Consider the following 26,062-nt stretch of genomic DNA (forward strand, 5'->3'; position numbering starts at 1 on the left):
ACCCAAGAAGACGCAAGGCCGTAATCGCTGCCAAAGGTGCTTTAACAAAGTACTGAGTAAAAGGTCTGAATACTTATGTAAAAGTGATATTTCCGGTTTTTATTTGTAATACATTTGCTAAAATTTCTAAAAACCTGTTTTTTTGCTCTGTCATTATGGGGTATTGTGTGTAGATTGATGATGGGGGAAAAATTGTAATCAATTTTAGAACAAGGCTGTAAGGTGGAAAATGTCAAGGGGTCTAAATACTTTCCGAATGCACTGTACAGATCTCAGCTGTTGAAAATCAAATGCTAGTCTAAAATAAATCTGAGATAATTTCTAGATGCTTGTTATAGTGGAGATATAAATTGCCTGGCTTGGCTGATGAGACAGTGGATTGCACAGTGAGATGTAACAGAGTAAATAGGTATTTCAACATCATAGCTTTAGCCGGTGGTAACTTGTGGAATAGACACCGGATGGAATGCGGTTTTAACCAATCACCATCCAGGATTAGACCCACTCGTTGTATAGTTAAGCAATAAGGCACGAGGGGGTGTGGTATATGGCAAATATACCACGGCTAAGGGCTGTTCTTAAGCACGACACAACGCGGAGTGCCTGGATACAGCCCTTAGCCATGGTATATTGGCTATATTCCACAAACCCCCGAGGCACCTTATTACTATTATAAACTGGTTACCAACGTAATTAGAACAGTAGAAATACATGTTTTGTCATACCGGTGGTATACTGTCTGATATACCACGGCTTTCAGACAATCAGCATTCAGGTCTCGAACGACCTGGTTTATTATATTGTATGAAAATAGGCTAAAACACTTGAATGCAATGTCATGGCGACGTTGGCTAGCTAAGCTGATGCGTAGAAATACGTCATCGGATCTAATGGTCGTCTCGCGCCAAATTGCGCATGTGCAGGCCGTCAAATCAAAGGCACTCCTTTGATACAAAGTGGTTTTGGACAAAAATGAAAACGTGTCAGTTTGTCACTTTCATGAGGTTGGAGTAATAACATATTGAACTACCAAATACATTGGCTGGAATCTAGGTTGTGCCTTTTAGATTTAGAGAAAATTAACAAGTAAGGAAGAACTTTTCACTTCTCTCATTGACTTCTCAAACCCCAAACGCTGGCCTGGTCTTTTTGGTATGTTTCGCAAGCATTCCCGGAAGTCTCGCGATGTTGCGCCTCGGTTTAGAAACTGTGTGCGACAGCGTTCCCCAACCCCTCCCCGTTTTTCAACTGGTCGTTCAGTACAGTTCCATTTCCGTTAAATTGTACGTTCCAGAACGTAAAAACGTACCCGAACGCAGCCCTGTTGTTTACTAAGCATGTGACAAATACAATTTGATTAGGTCACGTCTGAGTACATATGGGAGAAGTCGGAGCTCAGGGATGATAAACGAGTTTCCCTCAAGTATTTACGAGTTGGAGGGACGTTCAAGTGCATTTTTCAGTCATATACTCGTATTTACGAGATTCTATGAACGTAGCATAGTCTCCCGCTTGTGGATTTGGAACGCCCCTCGGAGGATAAAGCTGATTGGTCGGGATGGGAATCTTGCGACCCCCACTCAGCTACCTCTTCGTACTTACGTTGCTTTGTAAATACATTTACAAACAATCTGTTATTTTCGTTGATGCGGCGCGTGAAATAGTTGTAGGTAGCTAAATTCGATGGGTGCGGTGTTCAAGTAAGAGCACGCATCAACAGGACTTGTGAAAAGCTGTAAAACCGGGTGGAATTTACTGTCAGTTCGTGAATGTTTAATCCTGTGAAAACCTGCCCATTTTGTTGCTACCAGTCAAGCGAGAGAGACCAGCCAGCCAACCGACAATGTGGAAGACAAGGGGTCCTAAAAAAGCAACACCCCGTTAAGTGAAAACGGCTATGAAACCAACCCGTAAAACCTAGGGGGACGAGGAACAGTTGACTTGACGTTTTGTCTTACCTGAACGGATAAATAACATTCAACTTTGACTCTCGCAACCTTCGAGTAGCGTATTCGGAGAACCAGAGATAATGGTGGCTCTCTCATCGATTTTAACGCCACTTGCTCGGCATCTGCACAGACATCTCATCAAGCAAACTAAAGGTCAACGTTTGATACCTGTGAGAAGATGCAACCTCACTGTATGTTCAAGCAAATATGTGCTTTCAGCCTGTAAGTGTCGACACTTTTCAAGTAGCTTGCATCATTATATGAATTACAGTTGAATTTGCTAGTTGAGGCTATATATTTCATTTAAGACTAGAACCGTCAGTTCCATGATCACTAGTCACTCAGTCCAGCTGACAAATTCCACACACGACATAAAAAATAACTGTTTAAATCTCTTAAGCAGCGGTAACGGAAATGGCTACGTTGTAAAGTTTTAATCCACATCACTATGGCTACCAATTTATGTATATAAATAGTTGATGGCTACATTACTAAAGGGTTAATGGAATTGTTTTCATCGCAATGCGTGCACGAACAATACATGGAAACCAGGGACTGGATTTCTGCATGAGTGAATCGGGTTCATTATGCCAGCAGCATACCACCCTGCATTCCACTGCTGGCTTGCCTCTGAAGTTAAGCGGGGTTGGTCCTAGTCAGTCCCTGGACCATATGTAGCTGGAAGTGGTGTTGGAGGGCCAGTAGGAGGCACTCTTCCTTAAGGTCAAAAATATTATCCCAATGCCCCAGGGCAGTGATTGGGGTCATTGCCCTGTGTAGGGTGCTGTCTTTTGGATGGGATGGGACGTTAAACGGATGTCCTGTGTTGTCCTCCCACTACGACTCGGGAAAGCATGCAGTTTATTATGCTACAGTTGAAATAAATTATGAACTTCACAGGGTGGTGAAAGTGCACTGCCTTTAGCTTGATGCTCCATTCCAATAAATATCGAGGGTCTTATTCTGGTGACATGATGATCGATGCTTGGCTGCCGTTTGACAAATAAAAATGATCTTGCTATTTTGTCCATAATGTCGTCATGTAGGCTATACACGCACTGTATCTGCGAGCTGTTCTCTGGTGAGAGAATGCAAATCTTTTATGCAGATTTTAGAATATTTGCATGAAAATCTCTCGCCAATTGGCCACACATTTATGCGAATATTCTCAAATCTGCATAAAGAAAATATGGGCGTTTTCCCACCAGTGGTGTGTTTCCACCAAATTGACTTGTTGCAGATAAAAGGCTGCGAGTGATGACAGTGCACATAAAAATAATTTTTGCGGTTAAATTTCCATGTACCGAAATAAAAAATACAAGTTAAATGGGTTTCCATCACATTTTCAACTCTACTGATGGTTTTGTCACAAAAAATGCTGCGTTATATAGCGAATGTGCCCATTCTGGTATTGGCATGTGCGCTCTAGCCAACAGCTCGCAGATACAGTGAGGGTATAGCCTACATGATGAGATGGTGGTCCTCTGTAGCTCATCTGGTAGAGCACGGCGCTTGTAATGCCAAGGTAGTGGGTTCGATCCCCGGGACCACCCATACGTAAAAATGTATGCACGCATGACTGTAAGTCGCTTTGGATAAAAGCGTCTGCTAAATGGCATATATATATATATTTTTTTTAATGAGATTATTATGGACAAAAGAGCAAGATTATTTTTATTTGTCAAATGGCAGCCAAGCATCGATCATCATGTCACCAGAATAAGACCCTCAATATTTATTGGAATGAAGCATCAAGCTAAAGACTGTGCACTTTCACCACCCTGTAAAGTTCATCATAATTTATTTAATCTTTATCCTAATAAACTGCATGGTTTCCCAAGTCATAGTGGGAGGACCACACACTATATCATCACGTGACTCCAAGTTTACTTAAATATAATGGTTATTATATCAATTTTTGCGCATAAAGCTGTTTCCACAACCATTTATCACATAATACATTTTACAGACACAAAAAGATCCCACCATGTCGAACGAACAAATTGTCGCCATTTATGAAATTGTACCGAAACTACCTATTTCCATCCCAGCTGTCTTGATTTTTTTTACATGTATGATTTTTCTCTCAATAAAACTGCGGATGGAAACAGTTACTGATAAACATTTTTTTTACTGTGTTTGTTTATCTTAAAGGGATACTTCGGGATTTTGGCAATGTGGCCCATTATGTACTTCCATAGAGTCAGATTAACTTGTGGATACCATTTTTATGTCTGTGTCAAATAATAATAATAATATGCCATTTAGCAGACGCTTTTATCCAAAGCGACTTACAGTCATGTGTGCATACATTTTTACGTATGGGTGGTCCCGGGGATCGAACCCACTACCCTGGCGTTACAAGCGCCTTGCTCTACCAATTGAGCTACAGAGAAAGTAAGAAGGAAGTTCGAGGTATTTTCACGAGCCAATGCTAACTAGCGTTAGCACAATGACAAAGTCTATGCGTGCTAGATGATACCCATAGACTTCCAGTCATTGCGCTAACGCTATTTAGCAACTTCCTTCAAACTGCACGCAGAGGTATAAAAATGGGATCTACGAGTTCATCTGACTCTGGGGAAGTAGATAAAAGGCCTCATTGCCAAAATCCCGATGTATCCCTTTAAAGTAGCTGTCCAGTGTTTCCAGATTTCTATTAAATATGACCTATAATTAATTAATTAATTAATTAATTACAATATGTGTGAAATCGTTTTCCTTCCAAAAAATTGTAATTAAGTATGTTAAAAAGCAGCTTTTCTGTGTTTGAATGGTATGGGCGTACCCTAACAACAGAATGGTGTGGGCGTATACTGGTCAATAGGCCTTTATCACGCCCATAACCGCTACATCCGGTCAGTGGTTAGTTGCGTAGCACAACATCCCGAAAAATGGAGACGCGGCCGTTATTTTTTTTGCCACTTCTGCTTGACCTGCCAAAAGTTGATCAGACAGATGTGGTCAATCTTGTTGAGCTCCACTCGGCGACTAAGAGGCCGAAGCTCGATAAAAGTTATTCCACAAGAACTACCTTTTCAATTACGAAGGTAAGTTTACCATAAGCTATATTTACCATCACCAGCTAGCTAGCTGTAGCTAACGCTGTAACGTTAGCTACCAACTCAAGCTAAAACGTTATGGCATTGTTTAACCTGCGACTAAATATAACACGTTGCTATCTAGTTAGCTAACTATAACAAGTGCTTCAGTTCAAGTGATACCAAATTGATTACTTGAGGGCTTCCTTGATTTGACAACTAATGATTGTCATATTTTTCTGTAAATGTTCAGTATCGAACAAGGTAAACAGGGAGGTTGTTTGAAAGGTGCTACAGGTCAATGAGGAAGAACGAGGAGCCCCATTCACTGCAGGTTACCCATAGATAAGATTAAGAAAAGTTCCGATTTGATCAAGTTCATTACTTTTGTTTTACTGCGGTTGCAGATTTCCTTTATAACTCTACAATATAGCTATCTCTCATAAAGACCATACTCTTTGTTTATCTACTGTAGCGCTGCCTAACTCTTTCAATTAGGTTTGGAAGCTGTGGACAAAATGTTTTGCTTCTCTATTAGAAAATATTTGACTGTCTTTTATAGAAACAATGATTGTAAATAGTACTGTCACTGATATTGGTACTGTAGATCACTTTGTAAACAGACATGATGCCTGCTGTCTCTGTTCTGTTCATGTGGTTCAGGGAAAGCTATGTGCAACCACCTTTGTAGAGCTAGGCCTAGATGTTGTTTCTGATATAATTTTGGGATGTAAAATGGAATGTCTGCAAATTTGTTTTGTCTGCACAAGTGTTCTTATTCTTGTTTTCAGGGGATCCGCCCAGAACCAACGGACCAGCTTGTCGTAAGAACCAAGGATGTCTGGCAGAAGTGGCTTAAAATCTACACTTTACCAAGCATACATCAATTTTCTGTGATGAGATGTTATTTTTTTCATTTTCAATCACGCTCTGCTAGAGCTTCCCCGGTCAACTGTAAGTGCAGTTATTGAAAAGTGGAAACTTCTAGGAGCAACAATGGCTCAGCCGTGAAGTGGTAGGCCACACAAGCCCACAGAACGAGACCGCCGAGTGCTGAAGCGCTTAGCACGTAAAGATCGTCTGTCCTCGGTTGCAACACTCACTACCGAGTTCCAAACTGCCTCTGGAAGCAACGTCAGCACAATAACTGTTCGTCGGGAGCTTCATGAAATGGGTTTCCATGGCCGAGCATCCGCACACAAGCCTAACATCACCATGCGCAATGCCAAGCGTCGGTTGGAGTGGTGTAAAGCTCTCCACCATTGGACTCTGGAGCAATGGAAACGCGTTCTCTGGAGTGATGAATCAGGCTTCACCATCTGGCAGTCCGACGAACGAATCTGGGTTTGGCGGATGCCAGGAGAATGCTACCTGCCCGAATGCATAGTGCCAACTGTAAAGTGTGGTGGAGGAGGAATAATGGTCTGGGGCTGTTTTTCATGGTTCGGGCTAGGTCACTTAGTTCCAGTGAAGGGAAATATTAACGCTACAACATACAATGACATTCTAGACGATTCTGTGCATCCAACAGTTTGGGGGATGGCCCTTTCCTGTTTCATGAAATTGCCCGCGTGCACAAAGCAAGGTCCATACAGAAATGGTTTGTCGAGATCGGTGTGGAAGAACTTGACTGGCCTGCAGAGCCCTGACCTCAACCCCATCGAACACCTTTGGGATGAATTGGAACACCGACTGCGAGCCAGGACTAATCGCCCAACATCAGTGCCCGACCTCACTAATGCTCTTGTGGCTGAATGGAAGCAAGTTCCCACAGCAATATTCCAACATCTAGTGGAAAGCCTTCTCAGAAGAGTGGAGGCTGTTATAGCAGCAAGGGGGGGACCAACTCCATATTAATGCCCATGATTTTGGAATGAGATGTTCGACGAGCAGGTGTCCACATACTTGTGGTCATACTTGTGGTCCTCTGTAGCTCAATTGGTAGAGCATGGTGCTTGTAACGCCAGGGTAGTGGGTTCGATCCCCGGGACCACCAATACGTAAAAATGTATGCACACATGACTGTAAGTCGCTTTGGATAAAAGCGTCTGCTAAATGGCATATTATTATGTAGTGTATTATTTTTGCAATGTTCGAAACATTGCTCTGCACTACTGATAGAGCTCTGTGTGTGTCTACAATACACTGTTTTATTGTGTTTATTGGCTCTGTTTTTAAACAACGTTTGACCATTTTGTAGAGGGTGTTGTGTTCTATCATTTTCACAGTTGTTGACTTCTAACTGAAGGGATGTGAAGTTTCAAAAGCTCTATTCACCAAGACGTGCCTTCTTCATGCGATGTGAAACATTACTTTGAAAGTTAAATAAATTGTAGTATTTCTGCACCTTATCTTCAGTCATGTGGATTGTTATTCTAACTATGATCTGATGATTTCCGTACATACTACAAGGTGTAAGAGTAAGGATTCAGCAGGAGGCAAGCGGGTAAAGTTGCAAATATTTGTTGATTTTATTTAGTGAATGAGCTGGTGAGTTTCCAAAGGTGACGATTTATATTTACAAATAAAGAGATATATTTACCAAGTTTTCGGATGAGTGCCTCCTATTTTTAAAGTCTTCAGGTAAACCGGTCCCAGCAGTGTAGTTTGGTTGAAATGTAGGCTACATTCGAAGGTGCTGCCGCGGAGTATCTTAAACGTAGAGCCTTCAACTCTTTTCACAGCATGAAACTTACTTTGCTTGTTATTACTACAGAGAGGTACGCTACAAAACCACAGACTTTGCTTCTGCCATTGTTGTTTACACTTGGTAAGCAAGAAATGGACCGGAACTTGTCATCCAACAAACGACACTTACGAAATCCAAAAGGTTGATAAAAGCCTATACAAATATTAATGACAAGTAACCAGCTGTTTGGTCAGCTCAGCTAATGAGACACCTCGGCCAAAAACATGACATTATCCTCTGAGGAAATGGCAAATATTTTTGAAATGGTCTGTTTTGAGATACAAGTTTGAGGTGGGGTTTTTGAAGTATTTTTTTTCTCTGATTTATGCTTTGACCATAAATATGAGTATAGGACGAGTCAACAACATTATTTGGGTATGAGTTAATAGATTATTAGCATTTTAAAAGTGAAATTTTCACTGGACAGTTACTTAACATCATTTTTTATGTATTTGTAATTTTTACTTAGCGTATTTATTTTTTTACAGACATGTTTTGGTGGTTTGTTTATGGTCTGTCTTTGTTTTACACATTCATAAGGCCTTGCAGACTGAGCCTGCCAGTGCAATCATACAAAATAAAATCATGTTTGTCAATAACTACTGCCCCACCGAGGTGCATTTTATGTTTTCATTTCTTCAGTCCCAGGCAAACCCATACATTTTTGGGGGTGGATGCATTGGGAGTGGAAAATAACGTGCTAGAAAAAACGTTTGCCTTCCAGGGAAGCTACACTTCGGCATCTCAAAAGGGTGATTCGTCACGAAACCAGGACAAAAAAACACCATGATTTAGGGGATTTTTACAACATTTAATCCATACAATGGTCCTTTTGTTGGAAGGATTGTTTTTTTGTTGTTGACATATATTTGACATTTGTATCTAAAAGCATTATTCATTGAGAAATAAGGAATCAAAGTTGGCATATTTATTACATTTTGGCCTTACTCAGTCCTTTAAGACTCCACAATGTTTCATATGTAGGTGCTACAAAGCAACAATTGGTGTCATATGAAGCTTTACCGCTTGCTCTGAAATATGAGTGATATTTTGATTTCAATAACACATTTCTTACATTCATTTATGAATATTGAAGAATATAAAAATGAATCTAGAAAATATACCATTTTTGATTTGGCAAATTATTCTATATATTGTTGAACATTACAGTGGGGAAAAAAGTATTTAGTCAGCCACCAATTGTGCAAGTTCTCCCACTTAAAAAGATGAGAGAGGCCTGTAATTTTCATCATAGGTACACGTCAACTATGACAGACAAAATGAAAAAAAAAAATCCAGAAAATCACATTGTAGGATTTTTAATGAATTTATTTGCAAATTATGGTGGAAAATAAGTATTTGGTCAATAACAAAAGTTTCTCAATACTTTGTTATATACCCTTTGTTGGCAATGACACAGGTCAAACGTTTTCTGTAAGTCTTCACAAGGTTTTCACACACTGTTGCTGGTATTTTGGCCCATTCCTCCATGCAGATCTCCTCTAGAGCAGTGATGTTTTGGGGCTGTCGCTGGGCAACACGGACTTTCAACTCCCTCCAAAGATTTTCTATGGGGTTGAGATCTGGAGACTGGCTAGGCCACTTCTTACAAAGCCACTCCTTCATTGCCCGGGCGGTGTGTTTGGGATCATTGTCATGCTGAAAGACCCAGCCACGTTTCATCTTCAATGCCCTTGCTGATGGAAGGAGGTTTTCACTCAAATCTCACGATACATGGCCCCATTCATTCTTTCCTTTACACGGATCAGTCGTCCTGGTCCCTTTGCAGAAAAACAGCCCCAAATCATGATGTTTCCACCCCCATGCTTCACAGTAGGTATGGTGTTCTTTGGATGCAACTCAGCATTCTTTGTCCTCCAAACACGACGAGTTGAGTTTTTACCAAAAAGTTCTATTTTGGTTTCATCTGACCATATGCCATTCTCCCAATCCTCTTCTGGATCATCCAATGGGCACTCTAGCAAACTTCAGATGGGCCTGGACATGTACTGGCTTAAGCAGGGGGACACGTCTGGCACTGCAGGATTTGAGTCCCTGGCGGCGTAGTGTGTTACTGATGGTAGGCTTTGTTACTTTGGTCCCAGCTCTCTGAAGGTCATTCACTAGGTCCCCCTGTGTGGTTCTGGGATTTTTGTTCACCGTTCTTGTGATCATTTTGACCCCACGGGGTGAGATCTTGCGTGGAGCCCCAGATCGAGGGAGATTATCAGTGGTCTTGTATGTCTTCCATTTCCTAATAATTGCTCCCACAGTTGATTTCTTCAAACCAAGCTGCTTACCTATTGCAGATTCAGTCTTCCCAGCCTGGTGCAGGTCTACAATTTTGTTTCTGGTGTCCTTTGACAGCTCTTTGGTCTTGGCCATAGTGGAGTTTGGAGTGTGACTGTTTGAGGTTGTGGACAGGTGTCTTTTATACTGATAACAAGTTCAAACAGGTGCCATTAATACAGGTAACGAGTGGAGGACAGAGGAACCTCTTAAAGAAGAAGTTACAGGTCTGTGAGAGCCAGAAATCTTGCTTGTTTGTAGGTGACCAAAAACTTATTTTCCACCATAATTTGCAACTAAATTCATTAAAAATCCTACAATGTGATTTTCTGGAGAAAAAAATTCTCAATTTGTCTGTCATAGTTGACGTGTACCTATGATGATAAATTACCAGCCTCTCTCATCTTTTTAAGTGGGAGAACTTGCACAATTGGTGGCTGACTAAATACTTTTTTTCCCCACTGTATATACTCTACTACGGGCATATCAACGTTCCAGAGTAGGGTCTCTGCTAGTTCTAATGTGATGGCCCATTTCATACAGAGAAATTGGTATAGTAGGCAATGTAACCATTCACAGCCCTCCTTTTACTTGTAAACTCAGCAAAAAAGAAACGTCCCTTTTTCAGGACCCTGTCTTTCAAAGATAATTTGTAAAAATCCAAATAACTTGTTATTTGTCACATACACGTGTTTAGCAGATGTTATAGCGGGTGTAGCGAAATGCTTGTGCTTCTACCTCCGACATTGCAGTAATATCTAACAATTTCACAACATATACCCAATACACACAAAACTAGTAAGGAATGGGATTTAAGAATATATACATATATGGACAAGCAATGACAGAGCGGCATGGACTAAGATACAGTAGAATATTATAGAATATAATACAGTATATACATATGAGATGAGTAGTGCAAGATATGTAAACATTTATTAAAGTGACTAGAGTTCAATTTCTTAAAGTGGCCAGTGATTTCAATAGGCAGCAGCAGCCTCTAATGTGCTAGTGATGGCTATTTAACAGTCTGATGGCCTTGAGATAGAAGCTGTTTTTCATTCTCTCGGTCCCAGCTTTGATGCACCTGTACTGACCTCGCCTTCTGGATGATAGCGGGGTGAACAGGCAGTGGCGCGGGTGGTTGATGTCCTTGATGATCTTTTTGGCCTTCCTGCGACATTGGGTTTTGTATGTGTCTTGAAGGGCGGGTAGTTTGCCCCCGGTAATGTGTTTGGCAGCCCCACCCTCTGGAGAGCCCTGCGGTTGTGGGCGGTGCAGTTGCCGTACCAGGCGGTGATACAGCCCACAGGATGCTCTCAATTGTGCATCTGCAAAAGTTTGTGAGGGTTTTAGGTGCTATGCCAAATTTCTTCAGCCTCCTGAGGTTGAAGAGGCTCTGTTGCGCCTTCTTCACCACACTGTCTGCGTGGGTGGACCATTTCAGTTTGTCTGTGATGTGTACACCAAGGAACTTGAAGCTTTCTACCTTCTCCACTGCGGCCCCATCAATGTGGATAGGGGGTTCACCCTCTGCTGTTTCCTGAAGTCCACGATCATCTCCTCTTGTTTTGTTGATGTTGAGTGAGAGGTTATTTTCCTGGCACCACACTCCCATAGCCCTCACCTCCTCCCTGTAGGCGGTCTCGTCATTGTTGGTAATCAAGCCTACTACTGTTGTGTCGTCTGCAAACTTGATGATTTGAGTTGGAGGCGTGCTTGGCCACGCAGTCATGGGTGAAAATGGAGTACGGGAGGGGGCTGAGCACGTTAGTCACATGTCTGTGGAACTTGTTCAGTTTATGTCTGTTGTTGAAACTTGTTATGTTCATACAAATATTTACACATGTTAAGTTTGCTGAAAATAAACGCAGTTGACAGTGAGAGGACGTTTCTTTTTTTGCTGAGTTTATAATTGGACATCCTGCAAATCACCAGCAGAGGGCAACCATTTTAAAAATCCATTTTCACATTCACTCTGTAGGTAATGCTAACAAATTGGATCATAACTCTAAAAGTAGCAGAGATCCCATTCTGGAACTTTGATTTGGCCATAGAGCAGGTTTCCCCAACTGGGAATTTGTCCCCCGGGTGATTTTATTTCCCCCCCTTTTGTGAACATAAACGACTGAACCGAGTTTGGAAAACCCTGCTCCAAAGGACCATTCTATGGATTAAATGGTGTAAAAATCCCCCAAATTATATATATTTTTTTGTCCTGGTTTTGTGATGAATCACCCAAAAGCAGTTTTTCTATAGCACATGAGTCAGTTTAGGGCACAGAAAAAGCAGTTATGTTTCTGCTGGGAAACACATGGAGGTTCTATAATCTGCATAATGCCTCAAATCCTGTTGAAGATGATGAACATTGTGGTTGGTTGATTTATGGTGAGAACCACATGATGTTGTCTGCTATGAGAGAGGAGTCCTACTGGTGTTCAACCTATTTTTACTACCCATGACCCTGCATACCTCACTGAGAAACCTGTGGCACATGTATCTCCCTAAGATCCACTGGGCCACAGAATTAGATAGAACACATTATCTCTATGCATGAGAGTGGATTATAAAAAATGCATTGCTCATTCAGTAAAGGAAGTAGACATTTAAAAAAAATTCAGACTGGTATCTTGTTATGATCTTCATTGTCACAATTCCTATTTCAGTATTTCCCTAATTCTGTCCTGGGGAACCCAAGGTGTGCACATGTTGGCTTTTGCCCTAGCACTACACAGCTGATTCAAATAATCAAAGCTTGATGATTAGTTGATTCTTTGAATCAGCTATGTAGTGTTAGGGCAAAAACCAAAACATGCACCCCTTGGGGTCCCCAGGACCGAGTTTGGGAAACCCTGTATTACATGCAAACCAGAGGGGGAAAAAAACCTCTAGACAACACATTTACTCCACACACAGAGACGCATACAAAGCTCTCCCTCACCCTCCATTTGGCAAATCTGACCATAACTCTATCCTCCTGATTCCTGCTTATAAGCAAAAACTAAAGCAGGAAGCACCAGTGACTCGGTTAATAAAAAAGTGGTCAGATGACGCAGATGCTAAGCTACAGGACTGTTTTGCTAGCACAGACTGGAACATGTTCCGGGATTCTTCAGATAGCATTGAGGAGTACACCACATCAGTCACTGGCTTCATCAATAAGTACATCAATGATGTCGTCCCCACAGTGACCGTACGTACATACCCCAACCAGAAGCCATGGATTACAGGCAACATCCGCACTGAGCTAAAGGGTAGAGCTGCTGCTTTCAAGGAGTGGGACTCTAACCCGGACGCTTATAAGAAATCCCGCTATGCCCTCCGACGAACCATCAAACAGGCAAAGAGTCAATACAGGACTAAGATTGAATCGTACTACACCTGCTCTGATGCTCGTCAGATGTGGCAGGGCTTGAAAACTATTACAGACTACAAAGGGAAACACAGCCGCGAGCTGCCCAGTGACACAAGACTTCCAGACGAGCTAAACCACTTCTATGCTCGCTTCGAGGCAAGCAACACTGAAGCATGCATGAGAGCACCAGCTGTTCCGGATGACTATGTGATCACGCTCTCCGTAGCCAATGTGAGTAAGACTTTTAAGCAGGTCAACATTCACAAGGCCGCAGGGCCAGACGGATTACCAGGACGTGTACTCCGAGCATGTGCTGACCAACTGGCAAGTGTCTTCACTGACATTTTCAACATGTCCCTGACTGAGTCTGTAATACCAACATATGTCAAGCAGACCACCATAGTCCCCGTGCCCAAGGACACTAAGATAACCTGCCTAAATGACTACCGACCCGTAGCACTGACATCTGTAGCCACGAAGTGCTTTGAAAGGCTGGTCATGGCTCACATCAACACCATTATCCCAGAAACCCTAGACCCACTCCAATTTGCATACCGCCCCAACAGATCCACAGATGATGCAATCTCTATTGCACTCCACACTGCCCTTTCCCACCTGGACAAGAGGAACACTTACGTGAGAATGCTATTCATTGACTACAGCTCAGCATTCAACACCATAGTGCCCTCAAAGCTCATCTCTAAGCTAAGGATCCTGGGACTAAACACCTCCCTCTGCAACTGCATCCTGGACTTCCTGACGGGCTGCCCCCAGGTGGTAAGGGTAGGTAACAACACATCTGCCACACTGATCCTCAACACTGGGGCCCCTCAGGGGGGTGTGCTCAGTCCCCTCCTGTACTCCCTGACCACCCATGACTGCATGCACAGGCACGACTCCAACACCATCATTAAGTTTGCAGACGACACAACAGTGGTAGGCCTGATCACTGACAACGATGAGAAAGCCTATAGAGAGGAGGTCAGAGACCTGGCCGTGGGGTGCCAGGATAACAATCTCTCCCTCAACGTGACCAAGACAAAGGAGATGATTGTGGACTACAGGAAAAAAAAAGAGGGCTGAGCACGCCCCCATTCTCATCGACAGGGCTGTAGTGGAACAGGTTGAGAGCTTCAAGTTCCTTGGTGTCCACATCACCAACAAACTATCATGGTCCGAACACACCAAGACAGTCGTGAAGAGGGCACGACAAAGCCTATTCCCCCTCAGGAGACTGAAAAGATTTGGCATGGGTCCTCAGATCCTCAAAAAATTCTACAGCTGCACCATCGAGAGCATCCTGACTGGTTGCATCACCGCCTGGTATGGCAACTGCTCGGCCTCCGACCGCAAGGCACTACAGAGGGTAGTGTGTACGGCGCAGTACATCACTGGGGCCAAGCTTCCTGCCATCCAGGACCTCTATACCAGGCGGTGTCAGAGGAAGGCCCTCAAAATTGTCAAAGACTCCAGCCACCCTAGTCAAAGACTGTTCTCTCTGCTACTGCACGGCAAGCGGTACCGGAGTGCCAAGTCTAGGTCCAAAATACTTCTCAACAGCTTCTACCCCCAAGCCATAAGACTCCTGAACAGCTAATCATGGCTAACCAGACTATTTGCACTGCCCCCCCACCCCCACCCCATCTTTTTACGCTGCTGCTACTCTGTTAATTATTTATGCATAGTCACTTTAACTCTACCCACATGTACATATTACCTCAACTACCTCAACTAGCCGGTGCCCCCGCACATTGACTCTGCACCGGTACCCCCCTGTATATATAGCCTCCCTACTGTTATTTTATTTTACTTCTGCTCTTTTTTTCTCAACACTTTTTAGTTGTTGTTTTATTTTACTTTTTTATTTAAAAAATTAATGCAATGTTGGTTAAGGGCTGTAAGTAAGCATTTCACTGTAATGTCTACACCTGTTGTATTCGGCGCATGTGGCCAATAAAATTTGATTTGATGGGAAACTAGGCTGCATTAAAACATTTTGTAGTAAGAATATTTTATCAGGTACAGTCAGGGCTCTAAATGTAAATGCATTTGTATCCCTATTCTGTCCCACAATCTGTCCCCTCCGTGTATGCTTCATTCATGCAACTCCCTTGCACGCGGCATACGTACGTCATACACATTTTACCAGTTGAAAGAAATGATTGATTGACCTTCACAGTAGAAGCGCGGGGTCAATTTGACCGTTTAGGTTTACTTTCAAAGTTACGTACTACGAAGAAAATAATAATAATCACTGCGCAGCTGTATGGAATTTAGCTAATGTTAACAGTCAGGTAGGTAGCTGATAGCATGATGGATATTAGAAAGTGGCTTCGCCAGGGCACAACGGCAGCATCGGATCAAAGCGGCGGGGAGGGGGAGAAGCCTGCCACAGAGGCCAAGGCCGCTGAGCCAACGCTAATCACCAAGGCCAAGGCCGCCGAGCCCAGCAGCAAAGGCACCTGCGCAACCATCTTGCAGCCTGGTGATATAGGAGGTAACCAACCCGAGGAGGGGCCTGCAGCCGCCAAGACCGAACCTAGCAGCAGCACCGCCAGGATATTACAAGCACCGACGCCTCCGTTAGTCGATGACCTCTGTGATAAGGAGCCAGCGCAGGTTTGTCTGTGGAAATACCCAACCCGCCTGTACTGTGGGAGAAAACTGGCAAGAAACTGCAAGGCAGATGCAGCTTTCTGCTGTCCTTCTCGAAAATGTTACATCGGCTCCAATGCGAACGCCGATAAGGCATTCACCCTAACTGGATATAATAACTGCAGACGCCAATGATAGCAACAAGGGACTGGGGAGGCATGCATCAAACAAAGAACATTTGAAATGCATGGTACTTTGGACAGAAAGACAAGCAAGGAAGATTTCAACACTTGTGAATTCTTGCAAGAAATCGTATGTATTTGTCATCGATTGTGGACATTGTGGAATTTCTTGCTGTCAACGAACTTCCTCTCAGGGGAACTTTGGATGCGATGGATGCAAGAGGGGAGGGGGGCGGTGGACTATTCCTGGCGATGTTACATTATACGCTCAGGAAAGACGAGGAACTTGCTAGTGCCTTAAGCGCAATTCCCTGCATTGCCACATACACATCTCATGACATCCAGAACGAAATAATTGGGCTCATGAGTGAGGTAGTCACAGAGGAAATTGTGAAGGAAGTAGGTGATTCATGGTACACACTTAAAGTGGATGAAACTAAAGACCCAACCGGTTGTGAAAACATTTCAATTGTACTCCGTTACGTTGGTGAAAACAACCGTGTTTGTGAGCGGCTACTGTCAATGGCAACGAGTAAAGAATGTGATGCTTTATCGCTGACTAACTTGGTCCTGTCAGAGCTAACAAATGTTGGCCTTGGCACTGAGAAGATTCTTAGACAATGTTATGATGGGGCCAGTGTGATGTCTGGTAAACATGGGGGCATGCAAAAGGTAGTGCAGGACAAGCTGAATCGGGAAGTGCCGTATGTGCATTGCTTTAACCACCAGCTGCATTTAGTCTTAGTGCACGCTATGTCATCTGAGGGTGCATTAGATGACTTTTTTAACGTGTGTAATTCCCTTTACAAGTTTCTTAGGAAACCAATTGTGGCTGCGCAATATACGGGAGAGAAACTGAAACGGCTGCTTGAGCAGCGATGGACTGGTCATCTGGCCACGGTGTATGTCATTATAAAATCTCTGGACAGCATCATCCACCTGCTCAGAGAAATTGAGAGTACCCGCACCTACGGTACAGAGGTGCGACTTGAGGCTGTGGGCCTATTGAAAGCTGTTTCCAAGCCGAGCTTCAGCTTCAGATTGCCTTCATGGTCCACAAAGTCCTCAGCCTGCTTGACCCCCGCTCCAAGCAAACGGCAAAGAGTAGTGAGTAGTAATCTGAAAGAATACGTAGTCGAAACAACAAAGGGCCAGCAAGAAGAGGATAATGAGAGGGAGTGTAAAAGACTGTTTTTCAGCACTCTGGATGCTGTACTGGGAGGAATGTCCGCAAGATTTAACGAACGAAACAGCCAACTTGTTGAGGTCCTGTGTGCCTTGCACCCAGAGAATGAAACCTTTATGGATGTGGAAAAGGTGAAACCACTGCTGGACTTAATCTTAGGAGACTTTGTGGAAGCTGAGTTTACTGTCGCACGGCAGTTTCTACAGACTGAAATCGGCCGATCTGGAGAAGACATATGGACTACGTAGAACATTTTGGATAGATACTCCGGGCCTCTAACAGCAGTGCCTACTGTGATGATGGCATTGACGCTGGGATTAACATTTGGAGCATCCACTGCAATTTGCGATAACTCTTTTTCAACATTGAAAAACGTATTCAGTGAGGACAGACGGAGCATGTTGCACAGGAGGAAAGCGCAGCTGATTCAACTGGCATTTGAGAGGGATCTTACAAGCAAATTCCGTGGGGAGTGGAACGAGAGACTGCTGAGGAGGTTCAACACAGCATCAAGGCGGCTGCAACTCTTTTGAATCTGGGTAAGAACAGGCAGCCTGGCTGGGCTTGGAGTATTTTGTTATTTGCTAGCATTTGGAAATGCGTGGCAAATGTCAGAAATATGTGTATATGTGATTTTCTTTATTGGCGTTGCTGCCAAGTCTACGGCTTGATTTCTGTGATTTGATTGGATTGGAAATGTTTGGTTTATAATATAATCAGATTGTTTTAATGTTGTTTTATATGGTAGAAGAGGTGCTTTGCATTACATTGATGAGGGTGGGCAGACCTTGACCAATGGTTTAGTAACGATGTAGCTATAGTGTTGCCATAAACAACTCTTCGCTATGGAATACTAATTTCTCTGTTATCATACGCAGCGAAGTACGGCACTGTGGGAAGACAGCTTGGTAGCTGCATTGTACCGATAAGTCTTGCTAGTGCATTGTACATTATTGTTTTCTTTCTGCGATTGGAAATGCATTGTATTGGTTTGGAGAGGTGTTATTATGGTAATTAGCAACTGTTTTGCATTGCATTGATGGGTATTGTGTATGTAGCTGTGTAGCGTTGTCATAACTTGCAATTTCTTGAGCCGGTTATGAATTGTCCGTGTTTATAAAGCGGTGCAGTAGCCTGTATTCTTGCGGCAAGACAGCCGTGCGTGGCTGCAAATACATTGTGTGTAATTGTACTATCGATTATTATCCATCCTGTGTTATCAGCAAGCAAAAATAGTTGTGCCCCCTTAGGCATTTCTGATGCCCCCTTGCCGAGTTAATCCTGCCACCGGGCCTGATTCTAGCTCCAGCTGAAGCACATGTTACGCCCTAGAAAGATGGATATACTGGTAATGTTACCAGGTTGTTAGCTAGCTATCTAGCTAGCTAGTGAGGTAACAAACGTGACTGAACAAGGTTTAAAACAAATGGTTAACGGCCAGCGAATAGTTTTAGAACGGCCGGTGACATGGTTTTTAGGAATGTAAAATGCGGCCCTCAATCCTCGACAGGAAGAAAAAAAACATTGCCCGGGTTAATATGAGTAAGATCTTTTTAACTGTTTGTGCTAGTAGAAACTAGCAGTGTTCACTGTAGTAAGGGTGCAAGCATGAAGCTAACGAATCTGCGCTCGGGAAACAACGGTACAGCGAAGCCTTATCATTACAACAATTATAATAAAAATACTTTTTTGTTGTCGCACTGGTGTTCCCAAATTAAAACGGCAGGTTACACAGCAGCGACACACATTTTCGTCGCACTTTAGACTCCTGGGTACAGTAGCAAAAAGGTTAATTGAAAATAATTGTTCCCATTGAAAATACATTTTCCAAAGGACCATTGTACAGATATAGGACGTCCTACTAAATTTCTTGTAACGCCAGAAGATGCAGATCTGAGAAACGTTCCATTCAGAGCTGAACTACTGTCTCTCTTTCCTGCTGTGGAGTAGACCTGTTAGGCTGCCAGTACATTCTGTGAGTCAGTTTCTGTAGCCTACCCACATTTTACTTATTCTGCAATTTCCATTGAATACGAGTTAGAGGAAGGAAGTGGGTGATTCCTCACGAAACCAGGACAAAAAAAGCTATTTGTATCTTAAAGCATAATTGAGAAAGAATGAATCAAAGTTAGCATATTTATGATATGAGATTTTGGCGTTACCCAGGGCTCCTTTAAGACTCCATAATGTTTCATATGTAGGTGCTACAAAGCAAAAATTGGGGTCATATGAAGTTTTGCCGCTTGCTCTGAAATGAGTGGTATTTTGATTTCAATAACATTTTTTTTTACATACATTTATGAATATTTTGATATTCCTGTAGAGAATATATTATGTTTAACACTATATTGAAAAATGTGCCAAATCTTACATGGTATATTTTCAATATTAATGTTTAATATTCATAAATTAATGTAAGAAAATTATTGAAATCAAAATACTACTCATATTAAAAAGCAAGCGGGAAAAAAAAAATATGATACCTGTGTTTGCTTTGTAGCACCTACAGATAAAACATTATGGAGTCTTAAAGGAGGCCTCGGTAAGGCCAAAATGTTATAAATATGCAAACTTTGAATAATTATTTCTCAATTATGCTTCATTACAAATGTCAAATATATGTCAACAAACCTTCCTCCAAAGGACTGTTCTATGGATAAAATGTTTTGAAAATCCCCCAAATCATGGTATTTTTTTGGCCTAGTTTGTGAGGAATAACCCAAGTGTCTCTTTCCTCCTCTGCTTTCCTAATTTCTCTAAACAGAATGTAGGGAGGAGGCTTACTGGTCTAACTCAGTCTATAGAATTGCGTGTCTACTTTATGAGACATTTGATCTTATTTTATTTTAGGCAATTTGACTATAATAGCCAAATAATAATGCAGGAAGCTGGAGAGTACACTATGAAAAGTAAGTGTCAGCATTTGTCTTTGTTTTAGTGGGCTAAGCAATAGGACCAAATGTGATTTACACAAGTGCCCTGTAATTCCTGGTTGAGCTTTATTCATCACAAAGTTTACTGTCAGCTTAGATTTAAATCCTCTCTCATCCTTTGACTCCAGTGCATCCGATGTGGCAGGGACCACTCGTTGCTCCTGGGGGTAACAGACAATCTCCTATTGATATTCGGGTGCGCAAGAGCGTCTTTGATCCGCACCTCAAGCCGCTGACCCCGGATTACGACCCCAGGACGTGTTCACAGATATGGAACAACGGGTACTCATTCCTGGTTGAGTACGACGACACCACCGACAAATCCAGTAAGGACTTTCTGCTCTGCAATGTGCCTCATTAAAACTGCAGCTGTTATTTATGTACTAGCTACTGTTTCCCATTCTCAGTATTGTATGTGTCTCTAATACAACACTGATGAATGATCTATTTATTCTTATCTATCCCTCACTCAGCACTTAAAGGGGGTCCTCTGGAGGATAACTTCCGGCTGTGTCAGTTCCACTTCCATTGGGGGGAGAGCAACGCATGGGGCTCAGAGCATACAGTGGACCGCCGCCTCTTCCCTGCTGAGGTAGCTACCGCACATCCTCTTCCTTAAAAGGATGTGCCAACTTTGTTGATTGCCTCTGAAATTTGAAAAACCTCCTAACATGTCAAGTCTAGTAGAGCTATAGTCTTCAGGAGACTGTGGCATGGAACGGTAGAAGGACTGCTTTTTAGTCATCAGGTCAAAGTGCTGAAGTCCTAGCCAATCCATAATGACATTGGAATGGAATTTCCGTGACAGAGGGGGATTGTGCTGTTGGAAACCTCCTCTACATATAGAATCAGAATGCTCTGTGTGAAATGCATTCTGGTCAATCCTCATGACCCACCTTTGATGTATCTATTTTAAAATTGTTCCACTCACCTAAAGCACACTTAAACAATAGAGGGAGTACTACTGTACTACTGTCTGTCTGGGGAGGGTGCCATGCCAAGCTGTCGTTATTGGCTGTGAAAATCTGACCATGTCAGGGTTCTCAACACTCCCCAGGTGGAGAGTGTGTAGAGAGGCTGAAGTTACGATTACAACACACAACTCCCTCTGTGTCTAATAGGAGCGTACCACAGTCTGGGTATTTAATGGATCCTCAGTTTACTTATTGGGTTGAACCTCTTTTGACAAACCTGCATTTTCTCTTTATGTAAACCTTTCCTGATCCCAGTGTGAATGTGGCTAGGGTGGGCCATTGTTGGGAACTGAAATGGAGTAAAACAAAGAGGAGCTACATGTGACCTCGGAGTCAGACAATGCTCAGTTTGATTTAATAGATACTGATACCTGTCTGTTAAGGATGGGGATTCTGGGGTGTATTTTAAAGTTGACCTGACTCTGGGTGTGTGGATAAACATGTTCTGATTTACATATGTTCCGCCTTTTCTGTCGATAGCTCCACATGGTGCACTGGAACTCTAATAAGTACAGCCGGTTTGAGGAAGCTGTGATGGAGGAGAATGGACTGGCTGTTATCGGGGTCTTCCTCAAGGTAATTTATTGCTCTTCGTTAACATAGCAATGGATACATCCCTACAATATGCAACCCACCACCACTACCGTCATATACACAGTGCCTTCGGAAAGTATTCAGACCCCTTGACTTTTCCCACATTTTGTTACGTTACAGACTTATTCTAAAATTGATTAAATTGTTTTTTCCCTAATCGATCTACACACAATACCCCATAATGACAAAGCAAAAACTGGTTTTTAGAAATGTTTGCTAATTTTTTATTTTTTTTTAAACTGAAAAATTACAATTACTAAAGTATTCAGACCCTTTACTCAGTACTTTGTTGAAGCACCTTTGGCAGTGATTACAGCTTCAAGTCTTCTTGGGTACGACGCTACAAGCTTGGCACACCTGTATTTGGGGAATTTCTCCCATTCTTCTCTGCAGATCCTCTCAAGCTCTGTCAGATTGGATGGGGAGTGTTGCTGCACAGCTATTTTCAGGTCTCTCCAGAGATGTGCGATCAAGTTTAAATCCGGGCTCTGGCTGGGCCACTCAAGGACATTCAGAGACTTGTCCCGAAGCCACTCCTGCGTTGTCTTGGCTGTGTGCTTAGGGTCGTTGTCCTGTTGGAAGATGAACCTTCGCCCTAGTCTGAGGTCCTGAGTGCTCTGGAGCAGGTTTTCATCAAGGATCTCTCTGTACTTTGCTCCGTTCATCTTTGCCTCGATCCTGACTAATCTCCCAGTCCCTGCCGCTGAAAAACATCCCCACAGCATGATTCTGTCACCACCATGCTTCACCATATGGATGGTGCCAGGTTTCCTCCAGGCGTGACGTTTGGCATTCAGGCCAAAGAGTTCAATTTTGGTTTCATCAGACCAGAGAATCTTGTTTCTCATTGTCTGAGAGTCTTTAGGTGCCTTTTGGCAAACTCCAAGCGGGCTGTCATGTGCCTTTTACTGAGGAGTGGCTTCCGTCTGGTAACTCTACCATTAAGGCCTGATTGGTGGAGTGCTGCAGAGATGGTTGTCCTTCTGGAAGGTTCTCCCATCTCGACAGAGGAACTCTAGAGCTCTGTCAGAGGGACCAAGGCCCTTCTCCCCTGACTATTCAGTTTGGCCAGGCGTCTAGCTCTAGGAAGGGTCTTGTTGGTTCCATGAATGATGGAGGCCACTGTGTTCTTGAGGACCTTCAATGCTGCAGAAATGTTTTGGTACCCTTCCCCAGATCTGTGCCTCGACACAATCCTGTCTCGGAGCTCTACGGACAATTCCTTCGACCTCATGGTTGGTTTTTGCGCTGACATGCACTGTCAACTGTGGGACCTTATATAGACAGGTGTGTGCCTTTCCAAACCATGTCCAGTCAATTGAATTTACCACAGGTGGACTCCAATCAAGTTGTAGAAACATCTCAAGGATGATCAATGGTAACAGGATGCACCTGAGCTCAATTTCGAGTCTCATAGCAAAGGGTCTGAATACTTATGTAAATAAGGTATGCTTTTTATTTTTAATACATTTGCAAACATTTCCAAAAACCTGTTTTTGCTTTGTCATTATGGGGTATTGTGTGTAGATTGCTGAGGATTTTTATTTATTTAATCCATTTTAGAATAAGGCTGTAACGTAACAAAATGTGGAAAAAGTCAAGGGGTCTGAATACTTTCCGAAGGCACCGTACACACCATTTCAAGATTTACTGGCATTGAAATGTAAACACCCCATGCAGTGAATGTAAACACACAGCACGTGCCTGACAGATGGACTCAGTGCTCAGACACAGATTATTTTACTCCTCAGATAGGGAAGAGACACAAAGGACTGCAGAAACTAGTGGATGCCCTACCTGCTGTCAGACACAAGGTGAGTTCAATGATTGACCACTTAAACCATGAAGGTGATTATAATATTTATTTTTTTACCAAGGTTTCAAAGAGCACATTTCAAGCAGGTGGTATATGCCTCTGAGTTTCTGTTAAGCCCAAGCTTAACGTAAATAGTCAATGTACTGTACGACTCAGTTGGGCAATCTGGACAAGTCTCAGGTGGTGCACACGTTTGTATGGCAATGGTATGTGAGGGGGAGAGTGTGATGACAGATAATATGGAGAGTGTAGGAGCTATATGGGAGTGGTAGAGTGTTGAGTGGTGGAACACCCTTTGTTACCTCCCACAGAATGATTAAACAAATGAATCATTCTGAAATATGATCCGAGATGGGAAGACAGTCAACTGTAACTGCCATCTAGTGGCCATGAGTCAAATTACATGCCACTACTATCATTAAGGTTATTATTTACATTTTACATTTTAGTCATTTAACAGACGATCTTATCCAGAGCGACTTACAGTTAGTGAGTGCATACATTTTTTCATACTGGCCCCCCGTGGGAAACGAACCCACAACCCTGGCTTTGCAAGCACAATGCTCTACCAACTGAGCTACACGGGGCCACTATGGATGGGGAATGCCAATAATGATTATTATTATTATTACATGGTTGGCAGCACCATGTGACCCTTTCCTCGTTCCGTTTTCGCTCCCTAGGACAGTGTTGTTGAGTTCACTAGGTTCGACCCAGCCTGCCTACTGCCTACTAACATTGACGACTACTGGACGTATGCAGGGTCACTTACCACTCCTCCTCTGACTGAGGCAGTGACCTGGATTATCATGAAGCAGCACATCGAAGTCAGCCATGACCAGGTTAGTGTGTATGTGTTTGTTTGCTAGTGGAGAACAGGGACGGAACATCAATGGCATTACCAGCAGTTTACAGCTTGGTGTTTTAACTCAGTAGTTTCAGGTCTATGTAACACATTGTTCCTATCCCTTTCTCAGCTGGCAGTGTTTCGGAGCCTGCTCTTCACCTCAGCAGAGGAGGAGGTGCAGAAGAGCATGGTCAACAACTTCCGCGTGCAGCAGCCCCTGAGGGGTCGCACTGTGCGGTCCTCTTTTACCCCCTTCCTGCAGCAGGAGCCACCTGCAAAAGGTCCACACACAGGCCACTGACCGGTACACACAGACTCACTAGGACCCTTCAAACCAAAATTATGCAATTACCCTGGGAAGCAAATTTTTGGGTCTAACAAAGTCTTACGTTTTACTCTACATAAGTCATACTGCTGGCATCTTCTTTCCAAACGCCTAATGCATTCAGAAAGCACTCTATGATTTCACTTAAATGACAGGGATTTTAGAATTCCAATGTCATCATCTTAAGCTGTGGTATTCAAAGTCAGGGTCGTGACCCCAAGTTAGGTTGTGTGGGAACTGCTGTGGGTTGGGAGAAAAAAATGGGTAACAAAAAATGAAGAATACAGATTATTTTATGGGACAATATAAAAATGTTTTTGAGAAAGATAATTTGAAAAATACAATTTTGAGTAAGTGTATTTATTGGTTTCTTTCATTTTGATAAGAGATAAAAATGTAATGAATTGAAGGTTATTTGTTGACGTAAAAATCGAAATGTATCTTTTTTAAGGTCGTGTCATTAGATCTGGGGTGGGGTCGCGAGAAATTCTTGCAAAAAAAAGGGGGTCCCCGCTGAAAAAGTCTGAATACCTATGATCTAAAGGCTTTTTTTGTTGACATCTGTCTCACTGCCTGCTGTCCTGTCAATAAGTGAACGTCATCATCAACACATGGCAGGTGTATTGCTGTAGTCGATGCTAACAGATTTTTGAAACTCCTGTGTCTTAGGTGAATCAGGTTAGGGAGTTTTTTATGAATGCTCTGAATGTTTTTAAGTTGTAAACCTTATTTATTCACTCCTTATTAACAGTCAAACTTGACACGCTTCCAGAAACCAATGATTGATGCTGCTGGAATACTTTTATATACTATCAACACTTATTATGTAAACTAAGCATATGTATATCACCCTCTTGTGGAAAGAGTACTTCTACAGTAAATTGTATTCTTCCTTGACAAAGTATTTGAGGTGAAGGGGCACCATATATGAATGGGGGTTTAGTTTGAAGGTTTAAGCTCTAAACTTGTTTACAGCATACAGCCGAAGAGATTTAGTTCATTGTATTTAGGCCTAGCTAAGGCTCCAAACTGCACAAATGATTGTTGCTCATTGCTGTTAAATATGTTTTTAGGTGATGATTGGCATTTGTAATGGATTTTAATACATAGTGTTGAGTAGACTAGAATGTACATCTCACTATCTGTAACTTAGAGGTAAAATTAATAATATGTGCAGGATCTACAGCTTCATAATGCCTTATAAGCACAGGGAAACCAGGGCATTTGTTACAACTAATATCACTATTTTGTTGAATTCTATAGCAAACATTGACCTTTTTAACATGA

General features: G+C 42.6%; 1 protein-coding gene across 3 annotated transcripts; it reads left to right on the forward strand.

The window, feature by feature from the left end:
* Positions 1-1,293: 1,293 nt before the first annotated feature.
* Positions 1,294-26,062, forward strand: LOC311135149 (carbonic anhydrase 5B, mitochondrial-like). Of its 3 annotated transcripts, none has more exons than XM_084169045.1 (7): positions 1,294-2,171; positions 20,348-20,545; positions 20,693-20,811; positions 21,674-21,769; positions 23,539-23,601; positions 24,287-24,445; positions 24,581-26,062. In XM_084169045.1, the coding sequence occupies exons 1-7, from the start codon at positions 2,030-2,032 to the stop codon at positions 24,749-24,751; spliced, it is 948 nt and encodes a 315-aa protein (XP_084025171.1). In that variant the 5' UTR covers positions 1,294-2,029; the 3' UTR covers positions 24,752-26,062. The 3 variants fall into 3 exon arrangements, with proteins under 3 accessions (XP_084025171.1, XP_084025173.1, XP_084025172.1); XM_084169046.1 differs by lacking the exon at positions 1,294-2,171 and adding an exon at positions 15,909-17,825; XM_084169047.1 differs by lacking the exon at positions 20,348-20,545 and having other exon boundaries at positions 1,932-2,171.

The sequence above is a fragment of the Coregonus lavaretus genome (genome assembly GCF_964263955.1).
Source record: "Coregonus lavaretus genome assembly, chromosome: 9".
NCBI classification, from domain to species: domain Eukaryota; kingdom Metazoa; phylum Chordata; class Actinopteri; order Salmoniformes; family Salmonidae; genus Coregonus; species Coregonus lavaretus.